The sequence below is a fragment of the Bubalus kerabau genome, chromosome 3 (assembly GCF_029407905.1).
Source record: "Bubalus kerabau isolate K-KA32 ecotype Philippines breed swamp buffalo chromosome 3, PCC_UOA_SB_1v2, whole genome shotgun sequence".
Lineage (NCBI taxonomy): Eukaryota > Metazoa > Chordata > Mammalia > Artiodactyla > Bovidae > Bubalus > Bubalus kerabau.
Window position 1 is genome coordinate 161,589,936 of NC_073626.1, and position 21,177 is coordinate 161,611,112.

At 55.2% G+C, this 21,177-nt stretch overlaps 2 protein-coding genes across 6 annotated transcripts in view; one reads left to right on the plus strand and one right to left on the minus strand.

Moving 5' to 3' along the window:
- Positions 1-15,866, minus strand: part of OBSL1 (obscurin like cytoskeletal adaptor 1) — a 22,625-nt gene extending 6,759 nt beyond the window's left edge. For 2 of the 5 annotated variants that reach the window (XM_055573562.1, XM_055573563.1), the window contains exons 1-11: positions 14,524-15,864; positions 12,720-12,989; positions 12,377-12,628; positions 11,909-12,211; positions 11,433-11,729; positions 9,248-9,520; positions 7,918-8,190; positions 6,999-7,271; positions 1,564-1,836; positions 508-783; positions 140-427 (exon numbers count right to left, since the gene is read on the minus strand). In XM_055573562.1, coding sequence (XP_055429537.1) covers positions 140-427; positions 508-783; positions 1,564-1,836; positions 6,999-7,271; positions 7,918-8,190; positions 9,248-9,520; positions 11,433-11,729; positions 11,909-12,211; positions 12,377-12,628; positions 12,720-12,989; positions 14,524-15,535 — 3,790 coding nt within the window. In that variant the 5' untranslated portion in view covers positions 15,536-15,864. Of the gene's footprint in view, positions 1-139; positions 428-507; positions 784-1,563; positions 1,837-6,269; positions 6,569-6,998; positions 7,272-7,917; positions 8,191-9,247; positions 9,521-11,432; positions 11,730-11,908; positions 12,212-12,376; positions 12,629-12,719; positions 12,990-14,523 lie in introns of those variants that run through there. The other 3 variants (XM_055573561.1, XM_055573560.1, XM_055573564.1) reach the window with 3 other exon arrangements.
- A 644-nt stretch (positions 15,867-16,510) lies between these two features.
- Positions 16,511-19,628, plus strand: INHA (inhibin subunit alpha). The gene is made up of 2 exons (XM_055573571.1): positions 16,511-16,838; positions 18,656-19,628. The coding sequence occupies exons 1-2, from the start codon at positions 16,577-16,579 to the stop codon at positions 19,474-19,476; spliced, it is 1,083 nt and encodes a 360-aa protein (XP_055429546.1). The 5' UTR covers positions 16,511-16,576; the 3' UTR covers positions 19,477-19,628.
- The last annotated feature ends 1,549 nt before the right edge of the window (positions 19,629-21,177 follow it).

Here is a 21,177-nt window from a genome sequence, read left to right on the forward strand (position 1 = left end):
GGAGGGTGGTGGGAGGCCAGATGGGGAGAGGGACTGAGAACCGTGGGGCAGGGGCCGGGGGCTGGGTGCACTAGAGAGGGGGAAGACTCAAGGGTTTAGGGACGAGACTCTCAGGTTTCCTGCCCAGGGCTATACTCACCAGCCACTTGGACGGTGAAGCTGAGGCTGGGGGCCCCCGGTGCTGCCCCACACTGGCAGGTGTAGAGGCCTGCATGGGCCAGGTCTGCAGCCCAGATGCAGAGGACGCGGCGGGGTCCTTCGGCTCGGAGCTCCAGGCCCTCTCCTGTTTGCACTGGCTTCCCGTTATGGCTCCAGAAGACCAGGGCACCAGCCCTGGACAGTTCACAGCTCAGCACCACCGGCTCCCCGGGGGCCACGCAGAGTGGGCCAGGGACTGCCTCTGGGGCAAGGAACTGGACAGGGGGCTCTGGACAGAGGGTGGGTGTGTCAGCTCAGTGATGCCTCCCGCTCCCGCCTCCCAGACCCGGGCTGGCCAGGAGCACCCACCAGCCAGACTGACGTTGAAGGTGACGGCTTCATCGCGAGTCTCACACACATACTCCCCGGCGTCCTCGGGCTGGGCGTGGGGCAGGGTCAGGGTGCGGGTGGGTCCCTCGGCACCCAGCTGCAGGGCATCCGATGCTTCCACCTCCAGCCCATCCTTGTACCAGCGCACCTGGGACCCAGCTGGGGCCACCTCGCAGCGCAGCTCCACGCGCCCCGGAGCCCTGAACTGCAGGTCCAGTGAGCGGGCTGCTGGGTGCACAATCCTCTCTGGAGGGGCTGGTGGGTGAACAGAGACAGAATCGGGTGGGCTCGGCCTCTACCTGCCTGACCACTGGCTTCTCAATCCTCTCCTTTTGCAGAGCAGCTCTTGGGAAATGGTACCACCTACAATCCGTAGGCACTTACTGTGTGCCAGGTGTCATGCTAAGGACACTACAGTTCTTTTCTCAGCTACTCCTGACACTCCCTATTGCTGCCTTCACTTCATAGATGAGGACCTGAAGCCTCTTTATAGGGAACTGACTTGCCCAGGGTTGCATGGACAGGAAGAGGTAGACCCACACTCACAGATCTATCTAACCCTAATGCACAGCCCTCCCTACCCCTCCATTTCCTGTCCCTTTTTCCTGTTTTGCCTCTGAAGAACTGATCACCACCTGAAAAACCACCTGTTTCCCTTATTTGCTGTCTGTCTGCTCTCACAAGAAGGCAAGCTCCATAAAGACAGGTTTTCTCTCCTTCGTTCATTACCCAATCCCTCAGCATCAGAACAGTGCTGAGCAGATCAGTGTTTGTTGAATACACAAATGAATGAGCTCTCCCGATTGCTGGGCTCTCTCCACCAGGCCTCTGGCCACTGTCCTGACCTGGTTTGGGCAACTCAGGGCTCTCTGATGGCTGAGAATGAGGAGGCTGGGAGGGAGGGAAGGCTGGACAGGGGGAATGTTGTGTGTGGCACACGGGGGTCCTGAAGGTGCAGGAACTGGGAGGGGTGGGTATCTGTCCCTCAGCCTCCTGCCTCTCTTCCTCTCCAAGGGGGTCTCGGAGACTGCCCACCTGTGACGGTGACAGTGAAGAACGCTGAGTCGTCTCCGGCGTCGCATACGAACTCGCCCCCGTCCTGGGGCTGGGCGGCGGGCAGCACCAGGCGACGGTGGGGCCCGTCGCTCTCCAGCACCAGGGCCTCGCTTTCCTCCACCTCCAGCCCATCCTTGTACCAGCGCACCGGGGCATCCTCCCGAGACAGCTCACACATCAGTACCACACACTCCAAGCTCACGGCCACCAAGGTCACCTCGTCCTGGGGGTATAGGATGCGCACTGGGGGTTCTGCAGAGTAGGGACAACCACAGGCTGTCACAGACTCATGGTCAGCCTCCCTGGAGCCGTCCTGCAGCACGAAATCCCGGTTGCCCAAATCGTTAAGAGTGATAAGGATAGTAATAGGTCCAAAATCAGTTAGTTCTCTGAGATCCCTGGGGCCACAAGTGTGCTGGAATGTATTAGAACCATCCAGAATGCTTCCAATTCTAGAAATGGTGCATTTATCATATAGCACATACTTCCCCTCAGCCCCTACTGTGGACCCCCCAGAATCAATCATATTAACATCTCTGCAGTGTAACATATGGAGATACACCCTAAGCAGGATAATTTAAAAGTGCAAATAGCTTCACAGAGTTAAGCTCAGGTTTTACAGAAATAACTTTTAATACCAAACGTACAAAAAGCCTTTTGATTTTAAGTGTTTTCTTTCTTATTTTGGTTTCAGGATTGTGGATAAGGGATGGCAGATCTGTAATAGTATTGGTAAGTACTTATATATTGCTTGCTAAAGTTCCAGGACAGTTGTAAGCACTTTACACCCTGATAGCAATCCTAGGGAGTATATACTGATTTAAACTCATTTTGCAGATGAATAAACTGAGGCACAGAGTGGTTAAGCAACTTCCTTATGGTCACAGCTGGCTACACCTATCTAGGGCAGGAGGAAAAACCACCATTCAATAAAGGGAAGCTCCTTATTGCAAAGTTCAGACTTAAATTGAAGAAAGTTGGGAAAACCACTAGACCAATTCAGATATGACCTAAATCAAATCCCTTGTGATTATACAGTGGAAGTGAGAAATAGATTCAAGGGATTAGATCTGATAGACAGAGTGCCTGAAGAACTATGGAGGGAGGTTTGCAACATTGTACAGGAGGCAGATCAAGACCATCCCCAAGAAAAAGAAATGCAAAAAGGCAAAATGGTTGTCTGAGGAGGCCTTACAAATAGCTGAGAAAAGAAGAAAAGCAAAAGGCAAAGGAAAAAAGGAAAGACATACCCATTTTAATGCAGATTTCCAAAGAATAGCAAGGAAAGATAAGAAAACGTTCCTCAGTGATCAGTGCAAACAGAGGAAAACAATAGAATGGGAAAGACTAGAGATCTCTTCAAGAAAATTAGAGATACCAAGGGAACTTTTCATGCAAAGATGGGCACAATAAAGGACAGAAATGGTATGGCCCTAACAGAAGCAGAAGATAATAAGAAGAGGTGGTAAGAATACACAGAAGAAAAATATTCATGACCCAGATAACCATGATGGTGTGATCACTCACCTAGAACTAGACATCCTGGAATGCGAAGTCAAGTGGGCCTTAGGAAGCATCACTATGAACAAAGCTAGTGGAGGTGATGGAATTCCAGTTGAGCTATTTCAAATCCTAAAATATGATGCTATGAAAGTGCTGCACTCCATATGCCAGTAAATTTGGAAAACTCAGCAGTGGCCACAGGACTGGAAAAGGTCAGTTTTCATTCCAATCCCAAAGAAAGGCAAAGTCAAAGAATGTTCAAACTACCCCACAATTGCACTCATCTCACATGCTAGCAAGTGAAATCGCTCAGTTATGTCCGACTCTTTGCGACCCCATGGACTGTAACCTACCAGGTTCTTCTGTCCATGGGATTCTCCAGGCAAGAATACTGGAGTGGGTTGCCATTTCCTTCTCCAAGGGATCTTCCCAACCCAGGGATTGAACCTGGGTGTCCTGCCTTGTAGGCAGACGCTTTAACCTCTGAGCCACCAGGGAAGTCCCACATGCTAGCAAAGTAATGCTCAAAATTCTCCAAACCAGTACATGAACTGGGAACTTCCAGATGTTCAAGCTGGATTTTGCAAAGGCAGAGGAACTAGAGATCAAATTGCCAAAATCTGTTGGATCATCGAAAAAGCAAGAGAGTTCCAGAAAACATATACTTCTGCTTTATTGACTACACCAAAGCCTTTGACTGTGTGGATCACAACAAACTGTGGAAAACTCTTAAAGAGATGAGAATATCAGACCACCTTACCTGCTTCCTGAGAAATCTGTATGCAGGTCAAGAAGCAATAGTTAGAAATGGACATGAAACAACAGACTGGTTCCATATTGGGAAAGGAGTACGTTAAGGTTGTATATTGTCACCCTGCTTATTTAACTTATATACAGAGTACATCATGCAAAATTCCAGGCTAGATAAAGCACAAGCTGGAATCAAGATTTCCGGGAAAAATATCAATAACCTCATATATGCAGATGACACCGCCCTTATGGCAGGAAGCGAAGAAGAACTAAAGAGCCTCTTGATGAATGTGAAAGAAGACAGTGAAAAAGCTGGCTTAAAACTCAACATTCAGAAAACGAAGATCGTGGCATCTGGACCCATCACTTCATGGCAAATAGATGGGGAAACAGTGGAAACAGTGAGAGATTTTATTTTCTTGGGCTCCAAAATCACTGCAGATGGTGACCGCAGTCATGAAATTAAAAGACGCTTGCTCCTTGGAAGAAAAGTTATTTCCAACCTAGACAGCATATTCAAAAGCAGAGACATTACTTTGTCAACAAAGGTCTGTCTAGTCAAGGCCATGGTTTTTCCAGTAGTCATGTATGGATGTGAGAGTTGGACTATAAAGAAAGCTGAGTGCCAAAGAATTGATGCTTTTGAACTGTGGTGTTGGAGAAGACTCTTGAGAATCCCTTGGACAGCAAGGAGATCCAACCAGTCAATCCTAAAGGAAATCAGTCCTGAATATTCATTGGAAGGACTGATGTTGAAGCTGAAACTCCAATACTTTGGCCACCTGATGAGAAGAACTGACTCATTTGAAAAGACCCTGATGTTGGGCAAGACTGAAGGCAGGAGGTGAAGGGGATTAACAGAGGATGAGATGGTTGGATGGCATCACCGACTCAATGGACATGAGTTTGAGCAAGCTCCGGCAGTTGATGGACTGGGAAGCCTGGAGTGCTGCAGTCCATGGGGTCACAAAGAGTCGGACACAACTGAGCGACTGAACTGAACTGACAGATTCTGCCAGCAGTGGTAGGGATTCCAAGCTAAGGCTTGTAGGAAACTCAGTAATGAATTTGCATCTGTGCCTGAATTCCCTGGGGATGTTAAATGCCGATTCGAGTTCATTTCTAACTGCTCTGGAGTGGTCAGTCTTTCACAGAAAGGAGCGATGTCAATGTGGGAGGTGACCAGGGCTCTGAGCGCCGGCCTGCCCAGGTATCTACGCACCTTGGAGGTCTCCCCTAATCGTCTCCAAGATGCGGAAGTGCTCCTTCAGCATTCGGCCCCCTAGTGGCTGGCTGGGGAACTGCTAGCTTCCCGGTCTAGGTCTTTGCAGTGGGGAGTATGGGCAGACATGCCCACCAGTATACACCCAGCTCTTGCCTCTGCCTCCCTAACCGGGCTTGTTCTAATAATCTGTATGATGCAGGTTGGTTCTCTGGGTCTACCAGCACCATCAGATGTTGGAGTGTGGCTGCCTGAATGGTGGGGGAGGTGATGGAGGCAGTGGAGTGTAGATGGCATGCAGCCATGGGACTGGGGAGCCTGCAAGGCTATGGGACCTCAGCTTGGCATCGGACCTGATTCTCCTGGTCCACAGCCAAGGTGGTGTGTTGTGTGAACTTACCAGGAAGAATCTGGTGTTTTGTGGGGAGGCCAATTATGGGCTGGAATGTGTGTGTCTGCAGCCATGATGTCTGGCCAGGGCTTGGGGAGGGAGCGGTTGAAGGCAGCCACTACAGGACAGAGTATGTGCAGAAAGGCCTTTTTGGCTTTGTGGCTTGTGTTTCAGGCTGTCCTATCTGGGGTGCAGGGAGTTGGGAGGCCCTAAGTAGCTCAAATCTAGGCTGAAGCCTTGTTTCTAGAGCAGGTCAGTGGGGAGGGCAACCAGAAGGTGCCGGCATTGGGATGGTCGCTCCAGTGCAGCCGGTGGGTTCTTCAGTGCCATCCAGAGCCACCCGGGTTTTACACTCCCCGCCCCGCTCAGGTACACACTGGGATCGGCGCCATGAGCTGCAGCCCCCAAGTTTCTGGCAGTGAACCATCACTTCCATAATCATCCTGTGCCTTCCCGCTTTGAAAATCTTCACCTCTGACCTTCAGTCCAAATCCAGACCCCCACTTAGCTAACTCAGCCCCTGCTCCAAATATCTGTTCTGAAGCTACTTCCTGCCTGCTAGCCAACCAGGTTAGCAGGCCCCATCCCTGAGCTCTCACTGCAACCTTACTGCAACACTCCCTCCAAGACTTAAGGTGTCTGGCTTTCCCGCCAGGCTATCCACTCCTGCAGGGATGCACGTGTGTCTGCGAGCTACTGAGTGTCCAGAGCCTGGCCCAGGACTGGCTCCTGCGGGTGGCACGGTGACTCTCCCCGAGGCCCTCCCTGACCTCCTGTCCAGCTCTCTTGAGCCCTCTTTCCTCCATGGTACTTGTCACGAAGTGTCACCGTACATTTATTTGCGTGTTTATTGGTTAAACACAGGGGTCGCAAACTCAAATGCCCACAGGGGCCAGGCTGAAGCAGTCTAGGAAGGGGAGCAAAAAAGAACAGTGGGGGATGGGGGTGGGTGTGAAACAGAGGAATGTGGGCCCCGAATTATGGGGGCAGCTGCTACTCAGCGCCAGCTGTTCGTCGCCAAGGGGGGAAGCGGGACCAGAGGCGCCGGGTCTTCGGCTTTTTCAAGAGGATGCATAACTCCGGGTTGTTATTGGAACTGTCCTGACTTTGGTATGACTCTGCAGGCCAAACACAACACACCTGTGGGCTGTATGAGGCCCGAGGGACTGCCGGTTTGCGACCCCTGGTTAACGGCTGCACCCACCCCGCCCCCAGCTATACCGGCAGCTGTCTGAGAGCAGGGACCTTATATGCAATAAGCATCAGTGACCCACAGCACCTGGCCCAGCGCCTAACACATATAAACTGCTCAGTAAGTGAGCTGGTGGAGCACAGCTATTCCTGGCTTGGGCGCTGGGGAGGAGCCTGCTTCCTCTAACAGTGACCCCTGGGTCTTCTGGGCAGGGACCACCCCCCACCACCACCAGTTCATGCACCCGAAGCCCCTCCTCCCCGTCCCCAATGTGCTAGCTAGGGGCTTTGTGGCCAGCTCCCCAAGGGCTCAGGGCAGTCCTCTGGTGACCCCAGGGGCGGGGGGTGGACCCACACCTGTGACGGTGACCGTGAATGAGGCGGATTCGTCATCGATTTCACACAAGTACTCGCCCGAGTCCTCCAGCTGAACGGCGGGCAGCACCAGGCGGCGCACCGTGTCCTCCTTCTGTAGGAGCAGCGCGGGACTCTCCACCACCTCCTCACCATCCTTGGTCCAGCGCACCTCGGCCCAGGGCCGGCACAGCTCGCAGGTCAGCACCACGCGCTCCAGGCGCACGGCCGCCACGTACACCTTGCCGCTGGGGTACACGATCCACGAGGAGACGTCTGCAGGACACGACACAGCCGTGGCTGGGCATCTGGGGCTGGGGCCGAGGTGCCCGGCCACCTTGCCCAGTTCACGTCTGTTCCCTACTCCTGGAAAGTGGGCTGAATGTTGAAGAAGAGGGTCTTCCCTTGGACCAGGGCTCACAGCGGCTCAGATGGTTACTCAAAGTTAACCGTGACATGACCACAAAGCACAGCAGGGGTGTAGCGGCACGGTGGGGACCGTGGTGTCAGCCTCGCCTGTGGAAACTCTCCCCATTCTTTGGGTGGGGACAGGGCTATACGAAGTGTGAGGTTGGGGAGAGGAGAGTTGGGTGCCCAGATGGAGCTGAGGTCTCCCACAGGAGACTTTTAACCCGTCTAGTGCTCGGGTCTCCTCACCCCACACTACCCTAAGGCTCCCCTCGGAGGGCCTTCAGGAGAACAGAGAAGGCGGGCTTCCCTCTGCCATGTAGCTATGACTAGTGCGCTTATGACAATGCATTTTCTGCAGTGGCTGAACCTCAGCGTGCAGACCATGGGTTGGGGGGAAAGGGTGGGGTGTGATCGGCTGGGGGGGTTGGGAATGGTGGCCCAGGAGTGTGCCGGCTGTCCAGGCGGGAGCAGGGCACAGCTGCCCCATCCCGTGGCCTGCCTGGAGCCCCACCTGTGATAGTCACGGTGAAGTAGGCGCGCTCGTCGCCAGCGACGCACTGGAACTCGCCCCCGACAGAAGGCTGGGCAGAGGGCAGCACGAGGCGGCGGTGGGGCCCTTCACTCTCCAGCAGCACGAAGTCACTCTCCTCCACCTCCTGTCCGTCCTTGAACCAGTGTACGGGGGCATCCTCCCGGTCCACCTCACAGGTCAGCATGACACACTCGGAGGTTATAGCGTGCACAAACACATGCTCCCGGGGGGCCACGATGTGCACTGGGGGGTCTAGGGGGAGCAGAGATGGGGTCACACCGACACCCACACATGGAACACCTGAGTCCATGGTGGTGGGTGAGGTGTCACAGGTCAGTATCGCCGATCCTGTGGACAGGCCTGTGAGTCCCCAGAGGATCTGAGGATGCTGGCTGGGGGGGACACAGAGGGCCTTTGTCTAGGCTGAGAGGAGGTCATTGCTTGCTGCGGCTTTTACCAGGAAGCCCCTGGTGGGCTGGCCCCAGGACAGGGAGGAGGTGGGAGGTGGGAATGAGTGCTGTCACCTTGGGGCAACACCCCCTACAGGTAGTGAGTTCCCCATCACAGGGCACATTCACGCAGGGGCAGAGGACCTTTTGGCAATGGGGCCGTAACAGGATTTCCACTCAAAGTGAGAAGACTGAGCTGGTTCAGTGGTTCCAGAGTTGTCCTCCTAGAGTGGATCTCAAAGCTCTGTCCTGGATATTCAGGCTCTGGAGGCCTGGGGTTGGGGTGGGGGGTGGGGAGGGGCTATGCACTAATAATAGGTTTCCTGATATTAGTCTCTGAAGCAGCCAGAATGTGGACTGGCTTCCAAGAACCTCTGGACCACTGCACCTAAAGCTTTCCTTTGACCCTGACCTCCCGCGGCGTGGGTGTGAACCCAGGTAGCGTAGTTGCTGGCTGTGTGATTGTGAGCAACTTGCATAACCTCTCTGAGTCTCTGCTACTTCATCCATGAGTGGAGATATACTGGCTCTCATGTAGCCTTGAATGTTGAATGAAAGTGTACATTTCAAGTATCCAGCACAGGGCTTGGCTAGCAGGTGCCTAACAAATGTTAGCTCTCACCTCCCCTGCCCTTCATTGATTTGAGGTCCCCTCACATCCCTCCCAGCAGAGGGTATATGAGGGCCAAGTGTGCTGGAGGGTGGTGTGGGGGCAGCGTGATCTGCAAACATGTCCCCTGGCCCCCTAGGCCCTCCCTGGAAGGGACCATCAAGCGGGCAGAGCAGGGGGTGGGGTAGGATTGGCACAGCCCCCTGGGTCAGCCTCGGCTGGGGGAGCCTAGGCTGCCTCGGTCCCTGACCTTGGACGGTGATGCTGAAAAAGGCTGAGATGCCTTCTGTCCTGCACTCGAACTCGCCGCTGTCCTGGACCTGGGCCTCGGGCAGGATCAGGCGGTGTTTGCGCCCGTCCATCTTCACCACCAGTGACTCGCTCTCCTCCACCTGCTGCCCATCCTTGTACCAGCTCGCTGGGAAGTCCACCCGGGAGAGCTCACAGGTCAGTACCACCCGATCGGAGGTTGTGAAGGTAAGCGACACCTTGTCCTGGGGGCTCAGGATGTGCACGGGACTCTCTGCGTGGGGAGAGGTGTGGTCATGGGTAGCGCCCTGGCTGTGCTCTGCTTACCCGGTGAGCACCCCACTGCAGGGCATGTACTGGGGGAGGGGGCTGGGCACATCAGGCTAGACGACTGATGTGATGCATTTATTGGTTTTAAAATTTCGTTTTGCGCTTACACACCAACTCTCAAGAGCAGTGGTTTTAGTGTGCATAAGAATTCCCAGAGAGCCTACTGAAAATGCAGATTCCTAAGCTTTGCCCCTCCCCCTGCCCAAGCATGCAAGGGTCAAAGAATCTGCATTATAAACCAGCCCTCAGCATGACTCTGACATTGGTGAAAGTGTTAGTCAATCAGCCTTGTCTGATTCTTTGCAACCCCATGGACTTCTCCAGGAAAGAATGCTGGAGTGGGTTGCCATTCCCTTCTCCAAAGGAGCTTCCTGACCCTTCCTGAGCTGATTGAATCCAGGTCTCCATCATTGCGGGCAGATTCTTTACCGCCTGAATCACCAGGGAAGCCCAATGTTAGTGAAAGATTAGTTGCTCAGTTGTGTGTCTGACTCTTTGAGACCCCATGGGCTGTAGCTTGCCAGGCTAATCTGTCCATGGAATTCTCCAGGCAAGAAGGAGTGGGTTGCCATTTCTTTCTCCAGGGGTTCTTCCCAACCTAGGGATTGAACCCAGGTCTCCTGCATTGCAGATAGATTCTTTACCATGTGAACCTGGGTTGTATTTTAGTATTGCTGCTCTCTTTGTGGGTATTTCTTACTTTGTTCTCCTCCTGGGCTGCTGCTGGCTAACTGCCTCCAGGCCCTGTGCGTGGACACTGAGGAATTCTGTGACTGGCTTTACAAATTCCAGCAATGGTGCAAATGCCAGTGCGTTCCCTGAACTTTCAGACTCCTGCCAAGAACTGTCATCCTCAGGGAGGCCTCATTCCCTCTCCTCTCCTCTTTCCTCAGGGTGGCAGAGTGCGATACTGCAGCCAGACCGCCTGCGTTCGTAATCCAGCACTAGCACTTCTCAGTTCTGTGACTCTGGGCAAGTCACTGGACCTGTGTCTGTTTCCCCATCTGTAATGGGGATGACAAAAGAACACATCCCGTAGGGCTGTTGAGGAAGCGAAAGAAGTGAAAGCGAAGTTGCTCAGTCGTGTCCGACTCTTTGCGACCCTGTGGGCTGTAGTCCACCAGGCTCCTGTCCATGGGATTTTCCAGGCAAGAATACTGGAGTGGGTTGCCATTTCCTTCTCCAGGAGATCTTCCCGACCCAGGGATTGAACCCGGGTCTCCTGCATTGTAGGCAGACGCTTTACCATCTGAGCCACCAGGGAAGATTTAGGGCTGTTGAGAGGTCTATGCTAATTAATATATGTAAAGCAATTAGGATTGTGCCTGGCACACAGGAAGTGACTCAGATAGTGTTAGCCATCACACAGTAGGGCAGGAAGTGGTCAGGGACTAGGGGTCAAGGTCTGTGTCTTTAAGATGACAAACATGACAGAATTCTGCAAACCACAAAGTACCCCTAGAGAATTTGGATATGATGCTGGTAAAAATAACAAAGAGTCTCCTATACAGGCTTCTCTGGTGGCTCAGACGGTAAAGAATCCGCCTGCAATGCAGGAGGCCTGGGTTTGATCCCTGGGTAGGGAAGATCCCCTGGAGGAAAGCATGGCAGCCCACACCATGGAATCCCCATGGACAGAGGAGCCTGTCAGGGTTGCAGAGTCGGACACGACTGAACGACTAAGCACGGGTTGAAATTGGACTTCTGGATCCCTAAGTGCTCTATCTGAGCTCACCTAGGATGCTCCTGACTCCTGGCTCAGATGTGAGAAGCACGAATAGCGTGTGCCTCATTTTGCTAATGGGACTTCTATGTCTTGACCCTACCTGCCCACCGTGGTCCCCACCAGCACCAACCTTGGATGGTGAGGGCGGCTGAGTCCTGCACACCTGGGCAGCTGAAGCCAATCAGGGCCCCACTGTCCTGATGCCGGACGGCCTGCAGGATGAGCCTGTGCTGCAGGCCATGCTGTTCCACCCGGTACCGCAGGGGCCCGGGCCCCACCTGGCCCTCTGGTTCGTTACTCTTGAGCTCCTCCCCATTAAGGAACCAGGTGCCCTGGATGATGGTGGAGAGATCCAGGGAGAAGATGGCGTCTTCCCCATCATACACCTGCACCTCCTCCAGACCAGCCACCAGGCGAGCTGTGGGCACTGAGACGGGGACAGAGCACGGCCATCAGAACCAGGGGGCTGGCAGAGGGCAGAGACTGGCAGGTAGATGGCATATAGCAAGAGAGAGGGGGGAGCGCAGGGGAAGGGAGAAAGGGTGATGGGGAGGGCACAACTTCAGGTACAGCCACTGACAGCCTGGGCTGACAGGACCAACTCACCCAGGTGAGCAGACCCATGGAACACCACGTGCGGGCTGCGGCCGTGTTCGCTGACGGTGCAGACTCGGAAGCGGTAGTCACCCTCAGTCGGCACACAGTCCCCAGGCACCTCCACGGCCCCGGCTTTCTCAATGCTAAAGCACTGTACCCAGTCTTCCGAGCCCACCTCCTGCCGTTCCAGCCGGTAGATGAAGGGGGTCTCGGGGATGGGATCTGGAGGCTTCCAGGTGAGCAGGACCGTGTTCCTGTGGCCCTTGAACATCTCAGCCAACACTGGGGGTCCTGGGGGATTGTGCTTGATGCCTGAGACAGAGGCAGGGTTTGCATCCGAGCCCTGTTCCAGCCTCCCACATCCCTGGGACCTAAAGTCAACTTTGCCAACCCAGACTCTGTCATCTGGTCACCCTCCTGCCCTGACCGTCCTGTCCAGCCCTTGAGGAGGCTGCCTAGGGGCTTTGGGGCCCTCACATTTGACTCTAAGCAGAGTGGTGGTCCGGGAGTTGCCCAGACTGAAGGTGACCTCCCCAGCGTCTTCTCGGGTGACCCCTGGAAGGACCAGGGCGTGCATGTGGCCCGAGCTGCTCTGGCAGGTGGCCGGCAGGTCCTCTCCGTCGCGACTCCAGCGTCCCTCCACCCCAGCCTCGCGAGTCTCCACCAGCAGCACCGCGTTTTCGCCCTCAAAAACGTCAAGCTTTCGGGGCAGCCGCTTCAGGATGGGCCCTGAGACACGGATGGGAGATTATCAGCCCGTGGACTGGGCACCAGCCTGCCTCTGTCTCGGCCTCCCCCAGCCCGCCACCGGCCAGCTGACCTTTGACTGTCACGTTGGCCACGGTGCGCACACGGCCGCGCATCTCGCACAGGTAGACGCCGTCGTCGTCCGCCTTCAGCCTGTGGATGATGAGGCGGCGGACCGTGCCCTCCTCGATTTGCTCGTACTTGCGGCAGGGCAGCAGTCGCTGGTCCTCACGGAACCAGGCAGTGGGAATGCGCGAGTTGGGGACTTTACACTCCAGCACCGCAATTCCATGCTCCCGGCCCTCCACGTCCTGCAGCGGCCTTGAGAACCGGAGGCGGGGCTCTGTGGAGAAGGGAGAGACCAGAGAAGGCTCTGGAGAGGGCCCCGACCGGGAGAAAGACCCTCCTCTGTCACCCACTGCCTAAACCCATAGTAGCTCAGGCCATTTGCTCTTCTCCCAGAGCTAGTAGCGTTGTATACTCAGAGAAACCCTCAGAAGGGAAGTCAGATGACCCAAATCTCGTTGACCCTAACACATCACCTTGACCAAGGCCATTTTCACGATGCTGGGCCACAGTTTCTTTATTTGTAAAGCAGAGAAAGGGATGGAAGGGCTTGGGGCCATTATCAGGGATTTTCAAAATGTTCTGTGGGGCCCCTCATGGGCACCACACACAAATCTGTAAGGGTTTGAGTTGAACTTCATTTTGAAAGTACTTCAACCACTTTAAAAACTGCATTTTACAAAAAGAAAAGCATGATGACAGAAACGGCCAGTGGGGTCACTTGGGCTGCTAGGGGAACACGTCTGTCTTGTCACTTGGCTCTGGGAATCTCGGCCTTCGTCCTGGGCTTTTCTGTCCTCAGGGGGTGAGAGTTCAGCTCCACCTGGCCGGTTTGTGCACATCAAACTGTACCCAAGAGGCCACCACCCGTGGAACAGGTGCCACATGCTTGACTGTGTGCCAGGACAGACTCGGGAGATTTGCCAACTATTTTTCTCTGAGGGAAAGAGTTGGGTAATAACTAGTGAAGGTATTATGCCGTGAGTTGCGATGAACTCCTATTATGGGCAGCTTTAACTTCCAGTGTGAATTTGGCATGTTTTTCACCCCTGACTTTTCTAGTTATGAGCAATGTAAGTGTTTATTAAATACCGTTGGGGGCTCAACTTTGAAATATAAATTTCCTCTCCTTCACTTTCTTCTTCTTGCAAACCCGGAGAGCAGTCTAATGACAGAATAGTCAAAAACTGGGGGGCATTTTTTTTGCCCTCAAGTTTTCTCCCTTTGGTGTGAATCAGGAGTTTGTCAGTGTGACACCTGAAGCTACGCTTTCCCCATGGGGCTCAAAAGCCAGACCCAGTTATGAATGGTTAAAATGTGTGTGCTTAATAAGACAGATCCCTTGTTCTCATTGACTGACTTTATAAATATATGTTACAAATTTGGATTTAGAAATTTACACCCATAAAATGATTCTTTTATATAATACACTGGGGCCCCAATGGGGTTTCCATTGGGGAATGGGTGGTGAGATAACAAAGAGGCTGAAAAACACTGAAGTACAAGAGTTGTAGGTCCCTCTGGGTCAATCATTCAATCATTCCTTAAAGGCCTTTATGGAAGAGTGGTTTTCCACCATCTGCCTCAGAATCATTTGGAAAGCTTGCTAAGAAGTTCCTGGAGCATACCTTGGAGACGTACTAAACTCGAATCCCTGGGGGATGGGAGGGAGGGAGGTGGGAAATTGCATTTTAATATTCAGCCTCCCTTACTCCTTGCTGTCTTCTAGGCACTGACTGGGGCTGGAGTTAGTGGGGTCAGGGAGGGCGCTGGAGGCCCCTGGCCCCGGCCGCCCGGGGGCGCCGTGGTACCTTTCACGTGCAGCTGCACCGCACTGAGCGTCTGGCCCGCCGAATTGCGCGCGGCGCACACGTAGAGCCCACGGTCCTTGGCCTGGCAGTACAGCACCTTGAGCACAAAGCCGCCGTCTCGGTCGCGGTACATGAGGCGGCGGCGATCGGGGAGCAGCGGGCGGCCCTCCCAGTGCCATTCGATCTCTGGCTCCGGCTTGCCCATCACGTAGCAGCGGAACTTTGCGTGCTTGCCCTCGTTAACCCAGAAGGTCTTGGGCGCGCACTTAAGCGGCTCCACCACGGGCGTGGGGGCCTCGTCGGGGTCCTCGGGCGGGCTCTCGGGGGGCTGCTGCACCTGCAGCAGCGCCCCGGCCCGCGCGTGGCCGTGCGCGTTGCGAGCGTGGCACACGTAGACGCCCGAGTCGGGAAGCCGAGCCGCCAGGATGCGAAGCGCCAGGCTCGCGCCCGCGCCCGCGCCCGCGCGGCCCGGCTCGAGGGAGAAGTGGCTGCTGTCCCACACTTCGTCCAGCGCCATCCCATCCTTCTCCCAGTAGAGCGTGGGCACGGGGAGGCCCCCCACGTGGCACTCCAGCACCACCTCCGCCCCCCGCAGCACCCACTGGGACCGGGGCCCCGTCAGGAACACCGGGGCGCCCTCCCCGGCTCCGGGCGGCGACAGCGGGCGCTCGGCGAGCTGGGGCTCGGGCTCGTGGGCCGGCGGCTCCAGTACGGTGACGGCAGCCGCCGCGTAGGCCTCTCCGGCCGAGTTGCGGGCGCGGCACACGTAGACCCCAGCGTCGGTGGGCAGCGCGCCGCTCAGCAGCAGGCAGTGCTCGGCGCCGTCCACCGGGAAGCTCAGGCGATCGGAGGCCGCCAGCTGCTTCCCGCCCTTCTCCCACACGACAATGGGCGGCGGCTCCCCCAGCACCACGCACTTGAGCTCGGCCTCCGCGCCACTTACCACCCGCACGGGCCGCGGGAAGCGCAGGAAGCACGGGGGGCTCCCCTGATCCCCCGAGCCCGCCTTCATCGCGGCGGCGCAAGGGCAGGCCGGGAGCGGCGGCGGGAGCCCGGGAGGCGGGGCGCGTCCGGGGACTGGGCTCCGGGACCCGCGGGGCTCTCTGCTGGCCGCCCGCTCCCGGCTCGCCTCCTTACCCTCCGCCCGGAGCTGCTGCTCGGCGGCGGCGGCGGCGGCGATTCCCGGGCCGGGGGCCCAGGGCTCAGGGGGGAGTCCTTCCTGTTTGCCTCTCCAGCAAGGGGCCCCGCAGCCTCCCCTGCCTGCGGCCTGGCTTCCTGCTCCGGAGAACCGGCCTTCCCAGCCCCCTCCCACAGCCAGGGCCTCTTTCCCCTCCTCCCTCCCACCTCCAGCCGCCAGGTCCCCAGCAGTCCGCCAGAATCGGGCCTGAGTGACAGAGAAGCCTGCAGCTGCCAATCCCAAAAATATTCTCTGATGACACAGCTGGAGGACAAGAGCCCAGACCGGCTCCTCCAGGCTAAGTTTAGAGCAGGCGGGACCCCTGCCCCCCGCCCTAACCCCAGTTCTAGCCCCCGCCCCGCCCTTCCCCCCAGGACTGGCCCAGCAGCTGCTGGGTTGAAAAGGGCCCCAGGAGGTGCGAGGGGCTGGCTTGCTCTGTCTCCCTGACAAATAACGCTTTTTAGACCTGGCAGACCCTCAGTTAACAGGCTCCTGTCCCATCTGGTGTCACTTCTGTGCTGGGTGCTGGGTTGTGACACTGTGTGACTCTGTGTGTGTGGAGGGCGAGGGTTTGTATGTGTGGTTTAGGTCACTTGGGGTGAAAGCCCTCTCCAGCCCCTCCCTCACATTCCTGGCGGGAGTGGGAGATAAGGCTCAGGGCCACAAACATCTGCGTCAGAGATAGGAGGTCTCAATGCCATGGGCAGGGGCAACTCGACTGCAGGGCGTGGGAAGGGCTGGGGAAGACTGGGGTGAGAAGGGTAGAAGAGGGCGGTGGTGGGATGGGGAGGGTGGAGTGGGGAGGCCCTGGGCAGACCCTGGCAGAAGGGGCACAGGGCAGGGTGTGGGTTCCCAGTGGGCAGGGCCAGGTGAGCTATGTGGCTTCAGCTGCTCCTCTTGCTGCTGGCCCCTCAGGGCAGGCATGGCTGTCATGGGCCGGAGGTGGACCGGGAACTTGTCCTGGCCAAGGTGAGGGCCCTGTTTCTGGATGCCTTGGGGCCCCCGCCGGTGACTGGGGAAGGTGGAGATCCTGGAGTCAGGCGTCTGCCCCGAAGGCATGCCGTGGGGGGCTTCATGCGCAGGGGCTCTGAGCCCGAGGACCAAGATGTCTCCCAGGCCATCCTTTTTCCAGCTGCAGGTAATGAGGGTGGGGTACTGGCACTTTGACAAAGAGTGTGGTGTAGCCTGGGTTCGGGAGCTAGGCAGGTGTGGGGTTGAATCCCAGACCTGACACTCAACTGACTTTGCAATAATGGACCAGTTACTAAATCTTCCTGAGCCTCTTGTCTCCTCATCTGTGAAAAGTGCCATAACGCCTACGTTTCAGGATTGAGTGAGATGGTGTATCCAGAGTGCCCGGTTCATAGGAGCCATTTGCGAGATAGTCGTCTGGGAGGCCGAGGGTGTCTAGGGACAGAGAGATCTGGGCGTGTGCCCTTTCCTGCCATCTTTCCTCCTTGCTTTGCTTTTGCTCCCTGCTCCAAACATTGTTTCTTTAGCCTCAGACAGCTGAGACTTGAGAAGATATCAGGGATGCGGGAGAACAGTTAGCTGGGAAACTAGCCTACCTTCTCTTGAATTCTCTTCTCATCTCCCCAGTCAGTTGCACTGACTCAGTGAGTAAAGCCCTCCACTGGCTGGACCTTTTTGTAGCCTGGCTCACTTTTCTCTCAGAGAGGATGCTCTGCCTCCCTGTGCTTCGGGCCCCAGGCAGCACAGTGAGTGTGGCTTTAGGATCAGGCAGAATCCCAGCCCACTTAGTTTAAGGGCTTTTCATCTGGCTCAGGTGGTTAAACATTTGTCTGCAATGTGGGAGACCCAGGTTCGATCCCTGGGTTGGCAAGGTCCCCTGCAGAAGGGAATGGCAACCCACTCCAGTATTCTTGCCTGGAGAATCCCATGGACAGAAGAGCCTGGTAGATGGGGTCACAAAGAGTCAGACATGACTGAGTGACTAACATCTGCAAAATGGATCAGTTGTTGTGAGGTTTATAATGAGATGTTCCACATAACAGTACAGCCCTAATTGCTAGTTCTTTAACTCCTGCTGGTTTGTGACTGTTTGATGCAGTCTATATACTTGTCAGGGTAAGGATGCCAACTGCATTTTCTTAGAAAGCACTGTCCTTGATTCTGAGCTGAATCCTTTCTCGTCCTCCCCATCCCCTTCCTCCTCTTTCTTGGTGTTAACCTTTATAGAGTGGAATTATTTTAAAGGGTTTCTCATGCAGTATTTCTGACATGAGTAATGTAACAAATGCCTGTGTACACAGCATTCAAGGTACCATTTCATAGTATCAGGTAAAAATTTAAATAGAAACTAACAATTCTAAGCAATGGTGAAGGGAGAGAGTGCAGGGCATCTTACACATCACTGATGGGAATATTAATTGGTAAAACCACTTCAGAGAGAAGTTGGCAGTGGCTGGCATTTTTGAAGTCTTTTAATGCTGAAGTAACACATGGGGGTTTTCCTAAAGGAAATCAGTCCTGAATATTCATTGGAAGGACTGATGCTGAAGCTGAAATTCCAATACTTTGGCTACCTGATGCGAAGAACTGATTCATTTGAAAAGACCCTGATGCTGGGAAAGATTGAAGGCGGGAGGAGAAGGGGACGACAGAGGATGAGATGGTTGGATGGTATCACCGATCCAATGGACATGAATTTGAGTAAACTCCAGAAGTTGGTGATGGACAGGGAGGCCTGGTGTGCTGCAGTCCATGGGGCCGCAGAGTCGGACACGACTGAGCGACTGAACTGAAGGGAACTGAACACATGGGGGGGCCTCTGTTAGTACCCTGAAGATTGGGGAGAGTCCTGGCCTCTGGCAGAGTACTTCATCTGGTGCCTGGCAGGCTTGTGAGTGGCAGCCAGATCCCTCCTGCTGAGGGGGAGGGGTCCCAGGTTTTGCCGGTGGGGGCTGCCCTTTCCCTTCCCTCTGTCCCCTGCAGGTGCCAGCTGCGGGGATGAGCCAGATGCTGGAGAGGCTGAGGAGGGCCTCTTCACGTATGTGTTCCAGCCATCCCAGCACACACGCAGCCGCCAGGTGACTTCGGCGCAGCTGTGGTTCCACACGGGACTGGACAGACAGGAGATTGCTGCCGCCAACAGCTCTGAGCCCCTGCTCGGCCTGCTGGTACTGACATCCGGGGGTCCCACGCCTGTGCCCATGTCGCTGGGCCAAGCCCCCCCTCGCTGGGCTGTCCTGCACCTGGCCACCTCCGCCTTCCCTCTGCTGACCCATCCTGTCCTGGCGCTCCTGCTGCGTTGTCCTCTCTGTTCCTGCTCCACCCAGCCCGAAGCCACCCCCTTCCTGGTGGCCCACACACGGGCCAAGCCGCCCAGTGGAGGGGAGAGGGCCCGGCGCTCCACGCCCCCGCTGCCGTGGCCTTGGTCTCCCGCTGCGCTGCGCCTGCTGCAGAGGCCTCCAGAGGAGCCCGCCGTCCATGCCGACTGCCACAGAGCTGCCCTCAATATCTCCTTCCAGGAGCTGGGCTGGGACCGGTGGATCGTGCACCCTCCCAGTTTTATCTTCTACTACTGTCATGGGGGGTGTGGGCTGTCCACCCCACAGGACCTGCCCCTGTCGGTCCCTGGGGTGCCTCCTACCCCCATCCAGCCCCTCTCTCTGGTGCCAGGGGCCCAGCCCTGTTGCGCTGCCCTCCTGGGAACCATGAGGCCCCTACATGTCCGCACCACCTCGGATGGAGGTTACTCTTTTAAGTATGAGATGGTGCCCAACCTTCTCACCCAGCACTGTGCTTGCATCTAAGGGAATCCCGCTAATGCCCAAGGCCCCACGGTCACCAGCCTGGAGGAAGGGCAGGCTGTCCGCTCCCTTCCTCCTCTCTGCCCAGAGGCTCCCCTTTCCCCATTCCTGCCCCTGTTTCATGAGGAATGTGACAATAAATGACATAGTGCACATGACTTGGCGTTGTCTTCTCAGGCTTCTCTGATAAGTGTTTTTGTCGGGGTGAAGTCTAGGCCCTGGGAGCATGGGATTGTGGGGTCTCAGGTCACTCAGCCTCACTTGATCTAGGAGATGGGGGTTTGCCAGCAGTAATTGGATGTGTATCTGGTGGGAAGCTACCATGCTTGGGGAGGACAAATAGGTGCTGTCAGCTCAGGAAAGCGACTCTGGAGCCAGAACTGGCCCTCGTACAAGTTGGCCCTGATGTGTCGCCTGGGTGGTCTGCCATGCACACCTCATAGTGCCTATGCCCGTGTCATAACCACCGCCACTCTGCCCTAGCTGATGGACACCTAGCTCAAGGTCAGGTGATTTATAGAATGGCCAGAGATCACGGCTTTGGGGGCCCCACTGAGACAGATGTTCAGAGCGGTCCAGGCGTTTCCTGTGCCTGGGATGTGGGTGACATTTGAGGGCTGGGGACACTTTACTGAGGGGTACAGGGTTCTCTACTAGCCCAGTTAGCAGATCGGTGTTGCTAGGGAAGTATCACATATCTGAGACAGAGAGAAGTGAGTGCCACAGAGTAACTTTCACAAAGCTAAGGGTATTCTTTTTAAATGACTGCCCTGTATTCTAAAGTTATCCTTCATGTGTGTGTGGCAAAGTGTCATTTCTTTTATGATATTATGGTGACGGTAGATAGCAGTGTTTTTTTTTTTAATGTGTTTGTTTTCAGATTTTTACTTAACAAAATTAAAACTTGGCACTTCGAATTTGGATCCTAAGATTTTTCTTTGTAATTTTGCTGCTGAAATCTGTGAAATCTCAAAATCTGAAATCCTAAAGTCTGGGAGTCACTGGTCTGGGCCTCCCCTCCCAGAGTCTCCAAGGCCTTTGATTCCACTAGCTTAGCAAGTGAGGAAGAAATGTCCACCCCTACCTAAGAGGGGCCAACAGTGACTAAGAAAATCTGTGTCCACTCCTGGCCATGAGACCAAGAGCAGGAAACTTCAGAGATTTTCCCTGTTCCCAGCGGTAATCATTAGAGACACTGAATAATCTTCATTCAGAGTCCATTTGAACAGAAAATTCAACTCAAACTGGCTTAAACCAAAGAAATAAAAAAAACTCAGCAGCCTATGACAAGTCCACAAGCACAGCTGACTAAATTACAGCTCGATTCGGGGCTCAAAGATGCTCCCAGGATTCAGCTATAGGCTCCAAATCCCCTGGGTGGGCTCCATCTCGTCTATGGCAGTCTGGGGCAGACCCAGATGCCCAAGTGACACCACTTGGTCTCGTAGGAGGGAGTCTGCTTACAGAAGTTGCAGGTTGGGTCTTGGTGGCCTGACTGTCTTGATTAGGGTCATGTGCTCCTCCAGGAAAAGCAGGAACAGAACAAGTTAATGATTCAGAGCATGAAGCCCACCCCTGGAGTCCAGAGCCTGAAGCATGAGGTGAAGTTATTTCCTGCTTCCCCTCAGCAGAGTGCAGTTACCACACAAGGGGTGGGGGGTAGATACTGAGAGAAAGCACTGTTGGTTTTCCTTGCCAATTCTC

Coding starts and splice junctions, on each gene's coding strand:
- INHA (XM_055573571.1), top strand. CDS start 16,577: ATGTGGCTTCAGCTGCTCCTCTTGCTGCTGGCCCCTCAGGGCAGGCAT. Junction 16,839..18,655: donor CATCCTTTTTCCAGCTGCAG/GTAATGAGGGTG, acceptor TGTCCCCTGCAG/GTGCCAGCTGCGGGGATGAG.